The sequence below is a fragment of the Pezoporus wallicus genome, unplaced genomic scaffold, assembly GCF_028554395.1.
Source record: "Pezoporus wallicus isolate ANWC-B61680 ecotype Strahan unplaced genomic scaffold, APGP_CSIRO_Pwel_v1 contig_13737, whole genome shotgun sequence".
Taxonomy (NCBI): domain Eukaryota; kingdom Metazoa; phylum Chordata; class Aves; order Psittaciformes; family Psittacidae; genus Pezoporus; species Pezoporus wallicus.
The window spans coordinates 764,044-785,675 of record NW_026641629.1 but is presented as its reverse complement, the minus strand read 5'-3'; the positions used below and the strand labels follow the sequence as shown (position 1 = coordinate 785,675).

Below are 21,632 nucleotides of genomic sequence, written 5' to 3'. Positions count from 1 at the left end.
AGCAGCGCCCTGGCTGCGGGCGGTGGGAGCGGTGCTGAGCCCGGGGCAGCCGCAGCGCCGGGCAGCGTCCGGGCACTCGTGCTTTGGGAGGTGCGGTTCAGGGCCTGTCCTGGTCCTTTTGGCTTTGAGACTCTGCCTGTTGAAGGCTTCGGGGCTGGGGCTGCTCCGGTTCCCGTGGACACTGCTGTGGTTTGACTTGCAGCAGGAGGGGGCTGGTGCCCTTCATGGAGCGTTGGTGTGGCTTGACCCCCACTTAGGAGCTAGGAGAGATAACTGAAGCGTCTTGCAGGCAGTGAGTGTGAAGTTTGATGGGAGGGGTGCTCATGGGGCCGTCCGGCCTTGCTCTGTGCCCGTGGTCACTGCTGCCTGTGGCTGCTTGGAAGGAGCTCGCTCCCTTCACTCTCCACCGTGGAGCTGGTCAGTGACGTGGATCGGTGCAGGTACAGGAGGACCAGCACACAGAGCAAGCGGTGACCCGAGTCCCTGTGCTTGGCGTGCACAGAGCCCTGCACATGGATGTCAGCAGGAACGGGTTTGCAGGGCTCGAGGGTGTTTTGTTTCCCTGCTTTTCCTCTGTGTGTGTTTATTGGGGGGTTTGCCTGGCCCACGTTGTGCCGTGGAGCACATCAACTTCAGCAGGAGCAGTGTGGTGACTCCAGCTGAGACTCGGCTCTGGTGCTGAGGGTGATCAGGACGGGTCTCGGTGATCCTTCTGAGGAAGATTTGTTTGGCTCTCTGAGTGTTTTCTTACTGTGTGCCAGGAGGAAACCTAAGCAGAGAAGCATCTCCTCCCAGCAGCCTGCACCGGCTTTTGTGTGTAAATGGTGATATTCTAGACCCACATGACTCTGCTTGAAGAACTGCAGAAGGTCAGAGCCAGGCACAGTGGGAATGGGGTGGCCCAGCACCTCATTGGGTGCTTCTCTTTGAGGTCCTGGTCACTGCGGGTGACAGGGATGCTCCTGGTAGGTGACCTCGGGGGCAGAGGCAGCGTGAGGTGACCTCGCATAAAGTCGCCTCCTCCCAGAGTCTTGGGCTCTAACAGGGGAAGCAAAGCAGTATTTAGTCTGCTCAAAGCAGGATGTGAGGCTGTGACTAAAGCAGATCCTCGTGCACCTCCTCACCTCCACATGGTGGGACAGGGATCTCTCCACACAGATCCTCTCACCTGCCTTTTGGCCAGAGCCTCGGGTGCATGAGATGTCTGAGCCTCAGCAGCATCTTAGAGCCATTGAGAACCAGAAATAGAACGGTCTCATGCTGGATTATCCACTTAGAGAGACCTGCGGTTGCGTAGCTGCACTTCCAGCTCGCAGGACTGATTGTAAATCCACTAAAAATAGATCTTTATTTAACACTAGTCTTACACATGCTCCCTGTCAAAATGCTTTTAATTTTCCCCTCTGACGTGCACTATTGTTTCATATTCCCCTCGATGTTTCTGAGAACTGGAGGCAAAAGTGCTTTTCAGTGTTGGTGCTCCTGCAGAGCTAATGCACGTTCCATGCAATGAGCCTCTAAAGATTCGTTTGAACACCCGGAGCCACAGGACTGGTCCACAAGTGCTGTCGGAGCTGGGTGACTAGGAAATGTATTGGGAAGTGCTGGCAGATTCCATAGTTAGGGGCGTAGGAGCCCTTGACCACCAGTGTTATAAATAGGAGAGATGTGGGGAAAGACTTCTTTGGGTTAAGGAGCAGCTAATGTTTGAGCTGTAGCTCCTGATGGGAGGTTGATGTGGCACCAGGACTGTTGGGATGGGGGATCAGTGCTGGAGGTGGGGTTCAGTGGCTAAACTGCAGGACTGAGATGAGCTCTCAGGCAGAAGCTCTTCCCTGTGAGGGTGCTGAGGCGCTGGCACAGGGTGCCCAGAGAAGCTGTGGCTGCCCCATCCCTGGCAGTGTTCAAGGCCAGGTTGGACACAGGGGCTTGGAGCAAGCTGCTCCAGTGGAAGGGGTCCCTGCCCGTGGCAGGGGATGGAGCTGGGTGAGCTTTAAGGTCCCTTCCAACCCAAACCACCCCTGGGATTCTGTGATCTTCTCTCCCCAGTTCTCCCCTTAAGCAGTCTGTACACTTAATGTAGCTGTTGATTGGGAATTGTTCCCCTGAGCGTCGAGTCTTTTATCTTTATGTAAATGCTGCTTCGTGCTCAGTTTTGGGCTGTATTTCACTGGCTCTGGCTGTCACAAGAGAGGCTTCAGAAGCTGTGAAGAATTCCCTTGGTTTTCCAAGGAGGCAGGTTCCATTCTGTGGCTCTCGCGCTCGCCTCCAGTGATGTGTTCCCCTTGTCGGCGCCTGCTCCCTTTGGCTGACAGGGTGACAGTTCACGAGGAAGGCACGGAAACCGCACAACCTGGGGAGGTTTTTTGATCATGGAGGGGAAAGTGTGATGGACCTGTACTGACTGGGGGCTCAGATGCTTTATTCGCGCTGCTAGGGTTTATCGCTTTCTTTGATCTTTCGGCTCCTTGTGCTTTCATTGTGTTTTATCTCTGGTTAGGTAGCTCCAATTTCCGTCCCCATCCAGATTGCACCACTCATGTTTGTGATCTTCAGGCATCTGAGGAGTCCTTGTTGGGTGGATGTGATGTAGGACATTCCTTTTAGCACCAAACTCAATTGAAGTGCGGGACCACAGTGGCACGGTTGGCTTTATCTCTGCATTTGGAGGTTGGACATGGTATGGAGAGGCAAATGGTGCCCTGCACAACACTTGTTTTCTTGCAAACATCCCTCTCATGCGGCTCCAGAAAGCAGAGTGCGGGGTTTGTGCCCTGCCATGGGGCTGCAGTGACTCAGTCCTAGCTGGTGCTGATTCAAACGGGGCATTTGGGTTCCCCCACCAGCTCCTCACACAAGTCAAACTGAAAGGCAGCATCTCGTGTTGCTCCTCTAAAGCGTGGGGACGGATTTAGTCAGGGTGGTGCATTACTTTGGCCATTACCTATGGGGAACTTAGACCACAGTTACGACCTAAGTTCCCATTGCTGCTTGTCCTGGAGGCCTCAGGCCACGTCCTGTGCCTGTGTCACACTCTTTCCTCCTTCAGACCCAGAGTTTGAGCTCAAGTCTTTTGCATTCAGAGAGCAGCGCTGTCTGCTTCAGCGCGAGGCGCAGGAGGCGCGTGGTGAGCAGCTGTAGGGTAATCTGCTCCCAAAGAAACCTCGCAGTTTACATCTACTGCAGCTTATTTTGGTTCATTGTTTCCTGTTTATGTGGGTAATCTTCTTATCCACAGACATGTCCGGTCCTCTCTTTGAGTCCTCGAGTTTGTGCTCCAAAATGTCCAGAAGCAAGAAGTTCCACAGGCTTTTAAAAAAGACAGATTAAAAATTGTAATAGCCTCTTTAGTTCTTTGCATATAAGTGACAAATCTATTCATATCATACGTGAAAGGATGAGTTGGTACTGTATTGCCTTTTTAATATCTGATTTTGCTCGTTTTCTGTCAAAGGCAAGCACTCCAAATCTCTAGCTGTATTTTCCCCACATCCTTTGCTGTTCTTGTTGTCCTCTGACAAGAATTCGGGCTCTTACGTGTGGTACCCTTCTTGAGATGAGTGGAGATGGAATGACTGCAGTAGCCCCATGAAGGAACGTGTTGGGTTATACAGTTGTAGTTACACTTTTGTGGGCTGAAAAACAGTGGCTACTTTACTGCAAGGTAGGAAAGTGTGTGTTAGGGAGAGCATCTCATCATTAAAGGTCACTGACCACTGCACGGTGTGGAAGGCTGCATGGGGCAGCAGCTTGGTCTAACGTGCATGGAGGTTGGTCAAAAAGCTTCCACTGGTTTCCTGCTGTGGGGTCAAGGCCAAATTCTGCTGCTTTTCCTCTCCTTTGTATTTCAGTTCATCAGGGACCAGATGAAGGTGAGCCCTTTGTGGTGTTTTCTGTCATCTGACTGGGAGGTAGCCTGAAATTTGTAGTGTGTCTTTTGCAGATGAGTGGAGGTTTAAGGGGGATACTGCTGGATTTGAACAGCAGCTTCTGGAGTGGGTCTGTGGATGCAGAAGCACATTCTGTACTGACACGTGGTCTTTTTGTCTTTTCAGGTGCTGGAAAATTACTCTGATGCTCCTATGACCCCAAAGCAGATTCTACAGGTCATCGAGGCTGAAGGACTAAAGGAAATGAGGTTAGTACTGATGATCTTGTCTAGAGCACAGTGTGGAGCATGGGGGAGGCTGTGTATGAAGCCTTGTGTTGCTTCGTGCAATTCTCCCTCATCTCCAGGCTGCTTTTCTTCTTCCATTTCCTCCTCTTTCCAGCACAGTCATTTCAGATGACACCACCGACACTTCTATACAGGCTGCGGGGTTGTTTTTCTTTGACAATAACTGGAAGCTGTACTTTGGGTTTTTTTTGTAACAAACGGAGTCCCCTTCATCCAGCTATTGTAAAATACGTGCCTGTAGCAGGTCAGGCTCCTGCCTTGTGTTGTACTTAACGACTTGTATGGTTCTCTCGTAAGTACCTCCCAGTAGTTTCTGCCACTGGGACTAGTTTGAGAACAGTTTTTGTCTCCTCTGATGCTTCATTTCTAGAGCAGGCATGTTTTAGGAGACTCAAATAAGTCATCTTCATATTACTATACTGGTCTCTGCTAAGAGTTTCGAGCACCATGGTAGTGCAGCTCACCCTGTCGTGGCTCCTGACATTGTATGGAGGAGATGCCCATCTCAACGTGGGCTTCATATGGAAAAGAACCTGATATGGAGCCTTGGAAGCGAGAGGAGTGGGAGACTTTTCCTTGATTAACTTCCTGTGAGCACCCATCTGTTTCTGTGACAGCAGTGGAAGAGAAATACAGTGTCTTACAGGTTGAAGAAGTGGGTAACTGTGATAGTCCAAGTGCCTCAGTGCTGCAAAAAAAAGACACTTTGGCTACCAGAGACAGAAAAAGCAGTCTTTTGGCTGCTGCCCATTGATTGACTTCTGGGAAATCCAGATGCATGAGCTGTTTCCAGTCTTGCTTTCCCCTCACCTTGATTCTGTGCACTATTTTCCACCCCGGTGTCTGCATCTCCTGACCCTGTACTTTACCCAGCTGCAGAAGGTAAACTCATTTTTCTGGGACCTAACAGCTCAAAACATTGGCTTGTTTCTGCTCCTTACATGTGTCTGAAATCAGGATACAGCTGGGATTGTTTGAGTAATGAAAACTAGTGATGCCCACAGAGGTGTCATGTAGGAGCTGGTATTGTTTGGAGAGGGGCGATGCCGATGCGTGTTGCTGCATCGGTGTGGGAGCTGTTGGAGGACTGGTGGTCCTTGCCCAGGAGATCCACACTGGTTTGGATGTGGGTGGTGGTTTCACAGCTCTGAGCAGAATTCAGACAGGCTTTTGATGAGGACCTTTGTAGAGCTTTGCTTCAGTGATACTGTGCACCTTTCCTGCATCAGTCCTGTTACTTCAGCAGGTAGTTGAAGATCTACAAGCATAGGCTGTCCTCTGCTAAAGGTGATAGCAGCTCTCTTCTCACACACATAAATTACCTTGGTGCTCTCCCAGTTCTGACAAGTGGCCTGTCACAGTAGCTAAAGACCAGACTTTGGAGCATGTGTCAAGTTGAATCCCACAGAGCTAAATCGCTCCTTTAAAGGTCAGTGGTTTTCCCTTGGGATATCTGCTTTTCCTTCCCCGGTCATTAATTCTCTGCTTTAAGAAAAGACTGTTTTCTTCAGAGCACAATTGTTCACAGGATAAAGGCAGTGATCCTGCCTAGCTAAACATGCTCAGGCTTCCCTGGGCCTTGTATAGAAACCCTTCCTGAAACTCCGTTTCCTGAAGGAAATAGCTTGGTGGCTCGAGATGTTTCTCCCTTTGAATCAATACCGAGGCAGCATTCCCTGGCTGGGGGTCACATTGGTCTGTTGCAAGGGGCTGTGTTCCTTATGGGGGATACTGATGGTCCTGTGTGGCTGATGCTTGAGCCAGGCCACTTGGGCCCAGCACCATTGCTGAGTCCTGGCTCCGAGGAGACTGAACTCTTTGGGTTTTCCTCATTTTGGGGAGAAGGCCTTGTTTTGCCATTCGAAGGAAGCATTTTCTGGCTGGTTACAGCGTGCGTGGAACGTCTGTTCAGCACAGAAGGGAAAGCACTGTCTAACAGGGCAGAAGGCTGGGAATTTTGTCCTAGTACCACAGATAGAGGGTATTTCTGTCTGTCACCAAAGCTTGTGAAGAACCCCCCAAAAACCCAAGCACAGTCAGGGTGGGAACAGAGATTGTTGTAAGGGCTCGGTTTGAGACTGATTTTCTTTGAAATAGGTTGGCTCAGGCCAGTTTTCAGTTTCACTTTTAATAATAACAGAATCAATGCTGCTCTGATGGCTCTGCCAGGTGACTCCCTGCCTGTCCGTGTGTGATGTATTGGAAACCATGAGATTACAGAAGTTCCATCAGTGAGCGCAGGATGGTTGCTCTAACCAGGGCATTACGCAGGACATGACAAATTAGGGCAGCAGACCTTTTATACCTGACTGGTAGTGCAGTTCTGTCTGCGGCTTGTCAGGGAGGATATACCAGAAACACGTCTGGGTACAACCCATGTGGGTTTGGGTTGAATAAATCTGGAGTTTTGGTAAAGTCAGTTGAAGCCTGAAAGTTTCAAGCAGAGGAAGGGAGGAAATGGGTCATAAACGTTGGAAACATCTAAAAATGGCTCAGAGTGACTTTAAACTGGCATCGTGCTTCCTGTTTGATTGCTCTGCTGTGCTGGTGGAGGCTGATGGTCACAAAGGAGAGCATAATGCTGGTCTGGCTGGAGTGCCCGTCCCCTGAAGTTAATCAGCGTCATCTCTGTTAACCTTAAAGATGCCCATTTAAACAGATCCTTCAGGCTGTTCGCTTGCTAAGGCTGTTTCTTAAAACTGAGCTGTTCTTTCTGTGTCCCAGCGGCACCTCTCCCCTGGCCTGCCTCAACGCCATGCTCCATTCCAACTCCCGGGGAGGTGATGGGCTCTTCTACAAGCTGCCTGGACGCATCAGCCTTTTCACCCTCAAGGTGAGCGCTCTTTACCCTGCGGAGTTCCTGCCCCTAACGGGGAGCCCAGTTGTGCTTGTTACACAGAGCTGAGTGTTAAACTGTCACTGAGCATCGTATGTGCTGCATGTGAGCTCGTCGTGTGAGAGTGTCTGGAATTCGTTATTTCATTAGAGCTTGTACCTTTCAGCTATATTTATATGATAAATCCGTTTTAAAAACAACTAGTTCTTGAATTGCATAAGCAAGAAAAATCCTCTTGTTCCAGTATTTTGTGCCCACCTCAGGCGGGTGCTTATCAGAATAGCCCATGTGCTCTTTTTCTACCAGCCACAAGGGAACACACTCAACCAGTAACTTAAACTGGTCTGAGAGCTTGTAGCTACAAGTAAGTCCTTGATAGGAAAATGTACATTGATTCTAGTGGCGGCTTGTTTTGTGTGCAGCTGCATTCTGTGTGTATTTAGCATCACCATTTTCCTCAGATCTTGAGGTCTCTCTGGAACATTTAATTTATTGTCCCAGTAATCTTCAATGTTGAAAATGTTTCTGGTCTTTCTTTGCATTGTTTTGTACTGTTGGATCCCCTGATAAATATCAGCTTGACAGATAACAGGTATCTCAGCTATTTCATTGGCATCTTTTTTTCCTGCTGTCAGAAAATGTTGTTGAATTGCCATATTCTGCTGAAAATAGATGGCATTGAAATGCCTTTGTCTATACAGGTAGTAAATATATCTCTTAAGCTTACTATCTCAGTATTGGCTACTCTGGTGCTCCCTGTTGTTTCATGGTAAGAATGAGATACTTCTCCTCAATAGAAACTGCTTGCTTACAGAAAATTGTGATGAATTATTAACCTTGTGTATGTTGGATATGTTCAAGTTATTTGTTTTGGAGGTTTCTATGAAGTGTCCTAGTAGTTCAGATGACTTCTGTTCCACTGTGAGCCCAAATACACTTTAAAATATCTTTCTGTATCAAGGATAAAAATAGGTGAAAAAAAAATGAAGCTGAAGAGCTGTACCTGCTAAACATCCACCCCTGTTGGTGTATGCCTTGAGGCTGGCAGGGGGTGAAGCCATCCCTGTTCTGTTTGCCCCTTCAGAAGGATGCCTTGCAGTGGTCTCGGAATCTGTCTGTGCCAGAAGGGGAGGAGCTGGAGGATACGGCAGACGCAGAAAGTTGTGAGTCCAATGAAGCAAGCACTGTGAGTGGTGACAATGATGGTAAGTGTCGAAGGGTGTCCATCGTAAACCATGGCATATACTTCTGTGTCTGACTGAGGGCCCGTCTCTTTCAGTGTCTCTTGATGAAACCTCCTCTAATGCCTCGTGTTCCACTGAATCTCAGAGCAAGGGACCCGCTGCGACCAGGGAGAGCCACCGAAGTGCATCCCAGGTAGGAGAAAGTGGGACTGACTGGAAGCACGGGGAGCTTTCACTGCTGCCTGGTAGCTGGGTTAGTGTTACAGGGACTGGTTGGGCACCAGTGCCTCAGTTATGGGGAAGAGAAGTTGTCCTTAGGTGAGGAGTTTGCAGTGTGGGGAGGATCACTGGTCATTGCAGCCATACTAGCTTCTGCAACCCATGCTGAAGAGTCCACTAGCATGTAGCTAGTTATAGGACAAGGGGAATGGTTTTAAACTGACAGATTTAGATTGTACATTAGGCAGAAGCTAATGTACATCCTTACTCTTCCCTGTAAGGATGCTGAGGCGCTGGCACATGGTGCCCAGAGAAGCTGTGGCTGCCCCATCCCTGGCAGTGCTCAAGGCCAGGTTGGACACAGGGGCTTGGAGCAAGCTGCTCCAGTGGAAGGGGTCCCTGCCTGTGCAGGGGGTTGGAACTGGATGAGCTTTAAGGTCCCTTCCAACCCAATGCAATCTGGGATTCTATGATACTGTGTAAGGTAATTTTGAATTCTCTGTTATTCATAAATACACCTGAAGATTTACCTAGGAGCTAGGTAGATCTTTAACTAAGGAACATTCTGTTTAGAAGATTATTTCACTCCTCTGTAACATCTTTGTTTCTTTCTGGGCTGCAGACAACCAAGCAAAAGAAAAAGACTGGTGTAATGCTGCCACGTGTTGTCCTAACACCACTGAAAGTAAACGGGGCACACATGGAGTCTGCCTCCGGTGAGCATTGCTTTTGAGGGGTGGTTTTCTCATGACTGCCCAGCAAGCTTTCAGTCAGTACTCCCTGCACATCTGTAAGCTCGCCTGAGGGTTTCCTTAATGCTTCATGAGAATGCATGTGACTGTAGAGAGCTGTGGATGTGTTTAGCTCCATCCGAAGTACTTGGTAACTGCGCAATACCCTGTAATAGGGGTAATAGCAGATAATTCTTGCATGTAAGACCATTCTCCAAGTTGGGTTTCTGCTGTTCCTTGCATGCCTTTATGAGATTGTTTTGCTTGTAGGCTTCACGGGGAGGCACGCTGACGGGGAGAGCAGCAGCACGTCCAGCAGCAGCAGCAGCTCTCTGGCCTTGTGCAAAGCCACCTTGCGCAGTAGAACGGAAATAAACAGGGACCCTCCCCAGCTTCTGAGGGGGATCAGGAAGCCCACGGCTGGTAAGTGCTTCTGATGCACCTCCCAAGAATCATCAGCCGTAAAAGCAGGCGATGCTGAAGTTGTGTATGTCTGAGAAAAGAGCATGAAGCTTCTTTTCCTTCAGAAGGCGTATGATGACCTTAAGGCTCTCAGCTCTTCCTCCCTGAACATGAGTGAGATAATTGTTTAAAGTTTGTCTGGTGTGATGAGCAGTGTGGAGAATTCTACTTGAATATGACACAGATGTGACCTCCTAGCAAAATTCCAGATGCAGATCTATTAATTAGTGTGATTGAGAGTCTTTCTTCACACTTGAATACCACAGTCTTTTCTCGCATATCTTGCTCCTTTTGCTCTAGTAGTTTGACACAAACTTCTTGCCCACAGCGCTGAAATCCTTTTGTACAACAATGGTTATTTTATTCGCCTGTCTTTAAACACCAGGGCAAATGAAACGCAACAGGGGAGAGGATATTGACTTTGAAACACCTGGCTCCATTCTTGTCAACACAAACCTGCGAGCTCTGATAAACTCCAGAACCTTCAATGCGCTCCCATCACACTTCCAGCAGCAGCTTCTCTACCTCCTTCCAGAAGTTGACAGACAGGTACAAGGGTGCAGCACATGGGGGGTCTCCCATCCACATTCCTGTGCCCCTTGGCTGTGGAATGGCTGGAACAAGGCTGTTCTGTGTGTCCATTAGGTTGGGGCTGATGGGCTGATGCGGCTCAGCGGCAGCGCGCTCAATAACGAGTTCTTCACCCACGCGGCGCAGAGCTGGAGGGAGCGCCTGGCTGATGGTGAGCGGCTCTGCCTGCCTGCAGGGTGGAGGAGAGGCACTCATCTAGTGGGATTTATGGGTTTTCTTGCACAGTTAATGACCAGTTTAGGCCAGCCTGGCAGTGTCTGCCCATGTTGCCCCCAACTTTTCTTCTCTTTTGTCCATTAAAATCAGAAATGTGATTTCCTTTGGTGCTTTGGGACCTTCAGAATGAAGTAGTGGGGCTGTAAAGTAGTGCCAGGCTTATCTCTTCCTCAGATGGTGGTCTTTGTCTGGTAAAACATGATGTTTTTCAGACTTGCTTGAGGCTGTGACCACTGCCCTTAAAGAGTTGCAGGCAGCGTGTGGACCCATGGCAGGGGTGGGGAGCAGGGTGGCAACAGAAAACCTGTCCTTGAGATGTATAGCTACTGTCCTGTGAAAATGCAGAAGGTTGCATTTGCAGAATTTGTTTGGTTTGGAACTCATTTTCAGCCTCTTGCTTCCTTGCAGGTGAATTCACCCATGAAATGCAAGTTCGAATTCGGCAGGAAATGGAAAAGGAAAAGAGAGTGGAGCAATGGAAAGAGAAGTTCTTTGAGGACTACTATGGACAAAAGTGAGAACCTACCTCATCTGTCCTGCTTTATCTGTTTATTATACAGGTAGCAGAGTGTGTTTCTGCTTTGCTGAGAAGGTGCAGCATGAAGTCCTTGAAAGATGCAGGTTTTATGGGGTGAATCATTCAGGCCATTGCTCCAGGAAGTCCTTATTGGCATTGACTGGGGCATAGCAGAAGTTTGTATCCCCTCTCTTTTGTTCCCAGTTAATTTTGCTTGTTTTCCCTCACAGGTCTTTACATTTTCTTATTCTTCCCAGTAATAGTAATGTGGGATAGTGAATGTGTGGGTTATGTCACTGCAGAGTGACATAATGAGATGTTGATGAGTCTCTGCTTTGTAATCTGTACATGTATCAGAGGCATAGAGTAGAGCTGTCAGTAAAGGATGGAATGCTTAAATGGGGACAGGCTTTGGGGTTTACCTGGGGTTTATGTTTATGACAGGCTTTGGGGTTTACCTGGGGTTTATGTTTCTCTCGTAGGCTGGGCTTGACGCAGGAGGAATCCCAGGAGCAGAGTCTGGTGCAGGAGGACGCTGAGAACAGGACAGGGCTCTCTGCTAAAGGGGAGGCGCGGCTGCCGCGTGCGCCTTCGACGCGGCAGAGGGACGGGCACTTCAGGAAGCGCTCCCGGGCTGACCTGCGGTGCCGGGCCAGGAGGAGCCTCTACAAACTGCGGGAGCCGGAGCAAGTGGAGGCTTCCAAAGAGGCTGCGGCTGTGGGACAGGAGCCCTCAGCCCAGAAGGAGACAAAGCCTGAGGCAGACCTGAAGAAAGACGAGCTGAGCCCCTCGCCTGCGGCGCTGAAGCCACAGAGCTCCGATCTGCCCCTCTCTGCAGAGGCTTCCAAGGTGCACAGTAAATCGGAAGATCCATCGTTGGCAGCTGCAAACAGAATTCCCAGCTTGCCCCAGGAGAACTCTGCTCGGGAGCCCAAGGACCAGAAGAGGAAATGCTTTGAGGAGGCTGCCTCCGCGTCCTTCCCCGAAAAGAAGCCCCGGCTTGAAGATCGTCAGTCCTTTCGTAACACAATTGAAAGTGTTCACCCAGAAAAGCCACAGCCTACTAAAGAGGAGCCAAAGGTCCCACCCATCCGGGTAGGAAGGAGGGTTATAGCTGCTTGCTCTCCCAGGGCTGTCATGCTCAGTACCGTCAAAACGTTATTAAAATGTCAAGTGTTGTCATCCTGGGAGGAGAATCGGAAGGGTTTCATTGGTAGAGCTGCCTAAGTACCCCTGATTGCCACGGTCTGGTATCTTATTTAGACAGGCAAAGAATGGGAAATCGTTCCGAGGTCTTTGCACAAGAGCACAGCATAACCTTGACTTGCTCTGTTAGCTTGCGTTTCTGTGGATGCAGAAATTGCTTTTCCTGAAGCTAGCTGACCTGCTGCAAGAGAGACCTTCAGATGTGTTCTTTATCCCGCATAGTTCCTCTTCTTTGGGCAAAATCTTCATGTTCCCTCTGACTTCCCCTGTTCTGACTGGAGGTGTCCATCTCCTTAGCCTCAGGGCCATCCTGGTTTAGAAAGGACCGTTTTGATTCCTGAAGAATCACTTATTTGTCTGTGGGCTCTAGTCAAACGATGTAGTACTGAGCTTTACATAGCACAGGGCAGAGCGTGCATGCAGAGATTATGGGGACCGTGGTGCCTCTCTCCCCAAATCAGTTTTTAAGCTGGAATTCTCCACTTTGATTGAATTCTTGCAGTAAGCCTGATGACGAGCGGGTGCTAATGAAATGCATTTCAGTGAGTGAGGGTGTGTGAGGGCTGGAGCTGACGGCTTTTCCCTTTCTTGCAGATTCAACTTTCACGTATTAAACCACCCTGGGTGGTTAAAGGTCAGCCCACTTACCAGATATGCCCCCGGATCATCCCCAGCACGGAGCCCCCCAGCCGCGGCAGGGCCGGGGCCCGGACACTCGCAGACATTAAAGCCCGGGCCCTGCACGCCCGAGCCCAGCGCGAAGCCGCCACCGCCATCGGGGGTGGAGGGGGCCCCGGTGGGGGGAGAGGCCCCGATGAAGGAGGTGGAGGAGGAGGAGGAGGAGAAGCCGGCGGCCGCAGCGGGCACAGGAGGTCAAAGAGAACTCATGGAAAGCGTTCGGCAGATCTCCAGCGAGCACAACTACTGCCGCCCGCCCGTGTGAGCGGGGCCAGGGCGGACCCCGGCGGGGCTGCTCGGGAGGCTGCTGCCCGTCCCCTCCTCTCTTCAAGACAAGACTCCCTCTCCTCAAAGAGCGAGGGCAGTGGTGCTCGGGAGCGCGCCGCAGGCGCTCAGCCCGGGGATGGCTCACCCAAGGGGCAGTTCTACGGTGCTTTGCCTGGGTCCTCCTTGAAGGAGGAGGGCCCTGAGCAGCCCCCCTGTGACCCACGGACCGAAACCCCATCTTGTGTTGCGTCACAGGAGGGGCAAAGAGCCAAGCTGAAAAGCGTGGCTCCTGCAGTGAACGGCCTGTCGTGCTCTCGGGTGCAGGGAGCTGTGATCAGCCCTACAGGCGATGGGGCTGTGGCAGGACTCGGGGGTGCTGCTGCCCCTGCCTTGCAGCTGGGTTATCGTGCTGACGTAAAGGAAAATTCCTCCGGTTGTCCTGCTCATCTGGCAGCACCATCCTGGGGCGGCAGCGAGCGCCGTGAGCCAGGCATGGTCTCGAGATTTAGATTGAATGGCTCTGAAACGTTTGTGCAAAAATGTGTCACTGATAGAGAGAGCTCCAAAGCAGGGACTGCTGGAGTGCAGGGGGCCAGCCCTGCGCCGGGTGACTTGGCTCATCTGCAGGCGGAGGAAGGCAGCGATGGCAAACTGAGCAGTGGAGAGCAGAATGCAGAGTCCGTGGTGAGAGCCTCTTTACACGGTGACTTTGTTTCTCAGAACAGGATAGACTCCTCTGAAACACCTGAGCAGCTGAGGGAGAGGAGCCCCCCAACAGGACCAGAAAATGCCCTTCAGCCGTTGAGGGAGACCCAGGAGTTCAAGAGAAGCGGAGATGAGGAAGCGCAGAGTACACACAGTGAAACGACAGACACTGCTTCAGACTTCGAAGGTGACGTAGCTGATGAGAGCGAGGAGATGGATGGATGCTTCAGAAGCACCAGCTGTGGGGAGGTGGCTGGGGAAGCTTCCTCCTGCCATGGCAATGGCAGCACCGAGATATGTAATGGGGTTAGATCAAAATCAGGGGCAGACAACCCGGCCTGTGTCGGGGACCTCCCTGCAGTGACAGCGATGGGCACTGCGTCTCCATCCCAGAGACGGGGACCACAGACCCCACTGCCTCAGAAAGCAGCTTCTGCTCGGGCCGTGTCCTCTGTTGAAACCAACAACCCTTTGGTGACGCAGCTGCTTAAGGGGAGCCTTGCCTTGGAGGAAGTTCTCCCAGGATCTCACACCAGTGTCAGGCTGGAAGCTGCGCAGCCAGCCCTGGATGAGCCATCAGAAACCCTCTCCCTGAAGGTGGAGAGAGGAGGCAGTTGCTGTTTTGGAGCAGAATCTTCTCCAGATACAGGAATAAAGACGAGTGCCCTGAGCAGGAGCGATGACTTCCACTCAATGAGATCTTCCATAGACCCCCAGGAGAACAAGTGTGGATCAGGGGCACCATTGCCTGCAGTAGAGGATGTGGAGGTTCGGTCTGTTCCAGAGAAACATTCCAAAGCTGGCTCAGCTTTAAGCTGCCCAGAGCAGCTGGCAACTGTGGGAAGTGCCTCTCAGAAGCCTGAAGATCCAGGCCCTGAGGAAAGAACCTTTTCTTCCTGTAGCTTTGAGGAGCAAAAGGAGTTGCCCAAGGTGCATCGGGTGGCACAGCACAACCCGTTAGCAAGCGTCACCACAAAGACAAGCCCGGAGGGGTTGAACACCTCCACCGAGCCTCGGTTTTTGTCTCCAGCTGTAACTTCTCTTGGTCCAAATCAGACAGGAGGTGCCTCGGCCAACACAAACTATGCTGGAGTTCAAGGCAAAAAGCTCTTTGGTTCTGGTTTCCCTTGCAACGCCAGTGTTAGACTGCACCACCCCAGGGCTTTGGATCAAGCTCCGGCCATAGGAACCTCGTCCCCCAGCAAACAGACTCTGGACAAGAGCTGTGCCCCAGGGGAGGGAATGCCGGCGGCAAGGGAGGAGTGGGCTTCGAAGCAGCACCCCAGTGCCCTGGGGGGAAGGAGGAATGAGAAGGGGATGGGTGGCAGCCCAGGCAAGGGGAACGCAGAGAACCAGAGGGAGCCGAGCGAGCCCTTGCCGAGCGTCGCGCTGGGAGCGGACTTGCCGTTCTTCAGGTTTCCAAGGGAAGCGGCCAAAGGCCACGGGCACCCTTTGGAGCCCTCTTCCATCCCCTCGCAGCTCAATATCAAACAAGCATTTTATGGGAAGCTTTCTAAGCTGCAGCTTAATTCCACCAGCTTTAATTATTCATCCGGCGCTCCGGCTTTTCCCAGAAGTCTCGCTGGCAGCGTGGTGCAGCTGAGCCACAAAGCGAACTTTGCTGCGAGCCGGAACTCGGCCCTGGCTGTGCAGATGTTTGCTGACAGCAGCAGCGTGGACGAGATCTCCTTCAAGTGCTCCTGCAGCCTGAAAGCCATGATCATGTGCAAGGGCTGCGGCGCCTTCTGTCACGACGACTGTATAGGACCCTCTAAGCTGTGTGTATTGTGCCTTGTGGTGAGATAATGAATTATGGCCATGGGACAGATTGTATATTCAGTGTGTGTATTTTGATAACGACTGATGCTAAAGCCTGTACACAAAGTACTATTCTGTTTATAGTAGAAATGCTACTACACTTTGTTGCAGTGAGGAACGTTGACTTGCCTTCCCACGAAGATCTCCAGTGCAGAACCCTTTGGCTCATGGTTACACTCCGGTCTCGGTGGGCTGCGTCCCATTGGATCCATCCTCCTGCTTCCTGCTGTCGTGGAGATGCCGACTGTGTCCTGGTGCCCGTGCTGAGGCGAACACCCGAGTGAGAGGCAGTTTGTGGCAACCTGTGAGCCCTCCATTGAGGAACCCGTTGCATCCAAAGGAACTGGAACAGGATGTTTCTGTTTCGGGGCTGCGCTAGGTGAGGCCCTGCAGTCTTCTGCTGTCCCCTTCTGCTGTCTCCATTCTCAGTGTGCTGGGAAGCATCGCTGGGCCCTTGGTGCAAGCGGAGCTGCTCTGCAGGGACAGTCCTCCCTGGTCTTTAGGTGCTACAGCAGAGCGTGGTGCCCACCAAAGGATGCTGCAGGCGGCTGCGCAGTAACCAAGCACTGCACGGACCCCATGGAGGGTGCAAGAAGAGGGGGGAAAAGGAAGAAGTAAAAGCATCAGGTGCCAAGTGAACACCTCTGGTCTGCGGGGCTGAACTCGTGTCCTGGTGCTGTGCCTGTGCCCTGAACTGGTGTGAAGCCGTGGAGGTTCCCAGCAGCTGGGTCCTGCATTGAGGCCCTGAACGTGTGAGCCCTTGCAGGCGCCCCCGTGATCCGTGTGAGCTCCATCAGCATGGAAAGCAGTGGGGTTTCCTTTGTTTTGGTTTTTTTTATATATTTTCATTCTTGGATGTATAAAGTGAATTCTTTGGCTCCTGTAAGTACCCTCTATGCATCTGTTGGATCATGTATTTATATGTTGTACACAGTACTGGGCAACTCTGTAAATGGATGTAATGTACATAGAACATAAAGGGTTCTTTTTGTTTTCCTTGGATTTCCAGGCTCTCGGCAGTGTTGCATTAAAGTGGTGTTAGTTATTAACCTGCCCCTGGAGTCGGAGCCGCTGTGTTCTGTCCCCTGGCGTGAGGCTCAGCACGTGAAGGTGTTCCTGGGCTCCCTCTGGGCCGGGTGCCGGTGCTGGGCCGGGCCGTGCAGGCAGAGCAGGGGTGCCCGGTGCCGGTGCCTCCTCCAGCGCGGTGCTGGTTGTTGATGTGGCTGAGCCGGAGCTGCGCAAAGGGGAACACCTCGTGTCCCCACTGAGGGCAAACCCGGGACTCTTCCTCTTTGGAGCACTTACCTGTTAAGAGAGAGTTGCCCCGGCGCAGGGAGCAGTCTCTTGTTCCGTTCAAGCAGTGTTGTAGAAGAATTGTAGGGGGTTTCTTTTTCTTTTTCCTTCTGGTCCCTTTTCTAGCTCTGTGCTACCTCCCTTGACCATGCACTTGGGTTTTAACAGTGCAAGTCCCTGTTTGAGATGCGAGCCAGAGGGGTGCAACAAGTTCAGTCTCCAGAATGGTTTTATCAGCCTCATGTTGTGGGATGGGGAGAGAGACCCAGGCTGGGGGATGCCCGGGAGCATGGAGGTGCCGAGGGCTTACCAAAGATGGGAGCAGAGCCGGGGCTGGCTTGGCCGTGTCCCCTGGCAGTGTCTGGTTTGCAGAGCCCTTGGGTCTGCTCATGTCTGTCCCTTGTGGTATGGAAAATAAAGACTCTGTAAAAGCTGCTCTTCTGGTTTCCATCCTCTTCTTCTGCAGCCGGGCCCTGCTCCCCGAGGCAGTCACTGCTTCCCCTCTCCTCTTCCTTAGCAGGGAGGCTGCAGAGCCTCAGCTTCATTGCATGGATGCTGCACACTTGCAGGGGACCGAGGATGCTGCAGACACTGAGAGGCCCTTGGGAACCAGCTCCTCCGAAGGTTGGGATGCTGCAGGAGCTAAGGCTGTGGCTGTGGGAGCCCTCGTGGTGATGGTGATGGGGTGACGGTGATGGCTGGTACTGGCCTGGTTGGGGAGGTGCCTGTGGGCAGCAGCACCAAGACCAGCCCAGTGTCACTGGGCAGCTTGTGCTGCTGCTGTCACAGCTTTTGTGCTGCCACCGTGCTCGGTTGTTGGATAAATAGGTCTGAAAAGGGTTTTGGAGGAGGATAACAACGTGGCACCGATTACACTGTTGAAACTACCTGTAAGTGCACTATATTGACACATCCCTTCTCTCTTTCTCTTTTCCAGGTGGTAAGAACAACGTGAATTACTGCATTACACATCTGGGCTCCGGTCTCATCGGGTGGATCCTGCATGAGGCAGAGGTGACCTGGTGGATTGGATCCATCTGATAACCCCTGACTCCCCTGTGCTCAGCAGTGCTGCAGCGTGGCAGGACAGCAGCGGTGGTCCCTCCCGGTCACTGATGCTGGCGGTGATGCAGGAGTGCAGCAGCTTCCTTTACAGTTCGTGGTAAGGGGGCAAAGCCAAGAACTGCTGGCCCAAGCGTGGCTTCATGGTTTTATGGCATCGCTCCCATGGGGAGTCAGGATTTATGTGTGTGTGAACGTCGGTCCTGGCTGCAGCCCCTGGCTCTGGCAGGTGTCTGCAAACAGGGCTTGGAGGTGCCCAGGTCATCAAAATACACTAAAAATAAGGAATGCAGAAAGTGGAGCTGTCATTTAGGGAGGATTTAAGCCGGAACAACCAACCCATCTCTGTGTTACTGCTGTTCTGGAGGGTGAGGTCGGGGTCAGCTCCCTCTAGAGTGGGGAGCTTGGGGCTCTCAAGAGCAAACCCTGTTCATGTCCGAGTTCCCCACAGAAACGCACTGGTTTCCTCCCTGACGTGTCTCTGACAGGCAGCAGCTCTGCTCCCTCAGAGGTTCTGCTCTTTGGATCCAGCCCCGTGGCAGAGCTGCCTGTGGATAGAGGGCTGTCCATGCCTGTGCCATGGAGATGAGGCAGCAACACCAGGTCATTCCACAGGGAGTGGTTCTGCACGCTGCTGCGACCGCACACCACCAGTCCCCATGGCTTCCAGCTGCCATCTGAAACTTGGGATCGGAGCTCATCCCGAGGCTTGGCTGTTGCTGAACCCGGCTGCGTCACAGGCACACGGGAGATGCTGCACCCGTGTGTGCTGCAGAGCCCTCGCGTTGGCTCTGGGCACCAGTAAGTTACTGAACGTAAGAGAACAAAAGAGGGGCTTTGGGCAAGGGATGTAGGGGCAGAACAAGGGGAATGGCTTGAACCTGCCAGAGGGGAGACTGAGATGAGCTCTGAGGCAGAAGCTCTTCCCTGTGAGGGTGCTGAGGCGCTGGCACAGGGTGCCCAGAGAAGCTGTGGCTGCCCCATCCCTGGCAGTGCTCAAGGCCAGGTTGGACACAGGGGCTTGGAGCAAGCTGCTCCAGTGGAAGGGGTCCCTGCCTGTGCAGGGGTTGGAGCTGGAGGAGCTTTAGGTGGGATTCTGTGATACTGTGGAAGGAGCGGGGCAGCCACTGCTCCAACCCAGGGGGTTTTATCTACACAGCGCTTTGAGATGAACGTTTTACGGATGCAAAGCTTTATTATGCGCAGTGAAGGAAGCTGATCAGGAAAACTCAGGTTTTGCCATGAGAGGGAGAAACTTCCCACAGACTTCAGTGAAAACTCCTTTTGTTTTTCCTCACCAGAACCCGACGCTTCACAAATGAACTCTCTCAAAAGAGGAGTTGGGCAGCAAACCTGTGCCCGGCCCCACGGCTCAGTGCTGGTGCCGCTCTCTGGTACCCGCACCCGCTTATGCCAAAAGTACCCACCCGAGGAGCTGGTTTTTACCCTTTAACACCTACATTTACACCCTGCTTTGGTGGCCGCTGCCACCGACCCCTCGCATCGCAGGGCTGGGGAGCACCCGGTGCCGGCAGCACCCGCGGGCTCGACAGTGGAGGAGCAAGCCCTTCTTGTTATACAGTGTTTATTAAGTAGATTCAGTCTTATATATGATATACAGATTCGAAAGAAAAAAAAACAAAAAAGAAAGAAAAAAAAAACCCAAAAAGGATTCCACATACTTATGAAATCAGTGCATTTAGCAAGTAATACCATGGAGATAACAGCTTGATTAACAGCTCATTGGTCTTTGTTAAGTGAGGGGAACAGGGAGTTGGCCTGTGCTAATCATTCCACAAACAGAACAGAATTCAGTTGCATCACATATATAATAGACACACAGCCTAAGAATTAAAATATTAAGCCACATTTACTGGAAAAATCCACAGTATAGAACACAAATAACTCTTACCAAGCTCGGTGAGGAGGAAGTGCTCATCTGCTTAAGAGCCACATGAAGTTGCATAGGTGCCTATCTGCAAAAATACCATTTCGAAAGGAATCCATTGATTAAGCAATAAAGTGTCACCTTAAAAGCCGGGTTAAGTGCCATATGCTTCTCCCGGAGCCTCGGGAAAGCGCCGGCTTTCCAAAGAGCTGCTTCCTTTGGGAGCCTCCCGCGGGACGCGCTCCCCCCCTCGCAACCCGAGCTCAGCTTGGCCCGATCCCATGGTTCGGGAAAGGCTGTTCCCAATCCTGGGGGGGGGGGGGTATCCCCCCTGCTTCCCCGCCAGTCCTCCCCTGCGTGGTGTGACCCCTGCTCTGAGCTCGGCAGCTCTCGGATGGGGATGGGGAGCAGCGGGATCCACCTGGACCGATCCTGAACTGGCGCTGGGGGACAAGAGAATCCCGTGTGCAAACCCCACCGCTGCTGCCGGGGGGGTGTGGGGGGTCAGGTTTGGGGGGGGGACTTCCTCGGGGCGGATGCGTGTTGGGGTGAGTGAGGCTGTGGCTGGGTTAAGCAGACGAACTGGGTGAGGTGCATCTTCCTCTTCACGAGCAGGTGTGGCGGAACACACGGGGGCCGGGAGTTCTGTACATGTAAACAGGACACTTCACTGAGTCCAAAAGAGGAGCAAAAATACAAAGGTTCACATTGGTCTTAGGTAGATACAGGCGAAGAGCGGAGCCGTGCGGCCCCGAAACAACCAAACAGAAGGTCCTAAAGCACCACTAAATGATATAAAAACCAGAGCCGGGGCGTTGGGGCCGGGGGGGGTCTACGCTACCTTGTAAAAAGTCTTACAAAAACTTACAAAGGAAAAGTCTATCAACCCTCTGAGTTCAAAGCAGCAGCAGCAGCATCGGTTTGTCACGCACTGGTGCGGGAGCCGCCGGCCGCGCGGGGCACGGGGAGGTACGAGTCACGGCTGCTCACAGCCCCACGGAGCAACCCGGGGCAGGGATGGTCGAGGTTCAACTCAAATGCAAGAGCGTGAAATTAGACTCTGTTTTCTCCAGCAGTGATCAGCTCCTAAGGAAAAGCCCGGCCCATCCAGACCATTTGCTAACCCCGCTTTCTCCTTCCACCCCTCAGATCTGCAGAGCTCGTTCCTTCGCCTTGGGAAACCCGGACAAGAGATTCCTGACCCCGTCCTGCCTGGTGGGAGCACAGGAATGTGGCTGCGAAACAGTCCTGGAGCGCAGAGGAGCCGCAACCGAGCTGGAGAGCACCGAGGTGTCTGTGGAGCTCGTGCCAAGAGGCTCGAAAGCCGCGGCTCACCCAACGGACACGAAAGAAGAAAGAAGAAAGGAGAAGATCCCTGACAGGAATTCACAGTCAATCCCATTGGAGTCGGACGAGGCTGTCACTGGGGCGTGGGGAATCTGAGCCTGTACCATTCAGCTGCCAGTTCTGAACCTCAGTTGGCAGGACGGGGCCGTCGGGTACCTTCCCATGCAACCGCGAGCCTCGTCCGCCTTCTACAGCAGTTGAACAAAGCGCAAGAGCTACTTCACTACGTGCTAAGACAAGTTCAAAGGTGATCTGGGACCGCCAGCTAAAAACGGGTCTAAATCAAACTTCAACCAGGCTGCAGCTGATGGAGGCCTCTCCGGGGTCACCACCTGCAGGAACGGGATGGCAAGGTTATGGCTAAAGGTTCCCGATGGCCTCTGCCGAGGGAGGCACCGGCTGGGGTGGGATGGGGCAGAGGGAGAAGTGCGGGAC

General features: G+C 52.2%; 1 protein-coding gene across 1 annotated transcript; it reads left to right on the top strand.

Moving 5' to 3' along the window:
• The first annotated feature begins 623 nt into the window (after positions 1-623).
• ASXL1 (ASXL transcriptional regulator 1) lies at positions 624-16,661 on the top strand. Its single transcript, XM_057424754.1, has 12 exons — positions 624-965; positions 4,056-4,138; positions 6,902-7,010; positions 8,098-8,218; positions 8,293-8,390; positions 9,039-9,132; positions 9,418-9,570; positions 9,995-10,158; positions 10,255-10,351; positions 10,825-10,930; positions 11,416-12,028; positions 12,734-16,661. Exons 1-12 carry the CDS (start codon positions 843-845, stop codon positions 15,593-15,595), a joined length of 4,623 nt encoding a protein of 1,540 aa, XP_057280737.1. The 5' UTR covers positions 624-842; the 3' UTR covers positions 15,596-16,661.
• The last annotated feature ends 4,971 nt before the right edge of the window (positions 16,662-21,632 follow it).

Excerpts from the sequence above, each read along its gene's own strand:
- ASXL1 (XM_057424754.1), top strand. The coding sequence starts at position 843 with ATGACTCTGCTTGAAGAACTGCAGAAGGTCAGAGCCAGGCACAGTGGG. Across the intron at positions 7,011-8,097 it reads TCAGCCTTTTCACCCTCAAG|AAGGATGCCTTGCAGTGGTC; the intron begins GTGAGCGCTCTT and ends TTGCCCCTTCAG. Across the intron at positions 12,029-12,733 it reads CAAAGGTCCCACCCATCCGG|ATTCAACTTTCACGTATTAA; the intron begins GTAGGAAGGAGG and ends CCTTTCTTGCAG.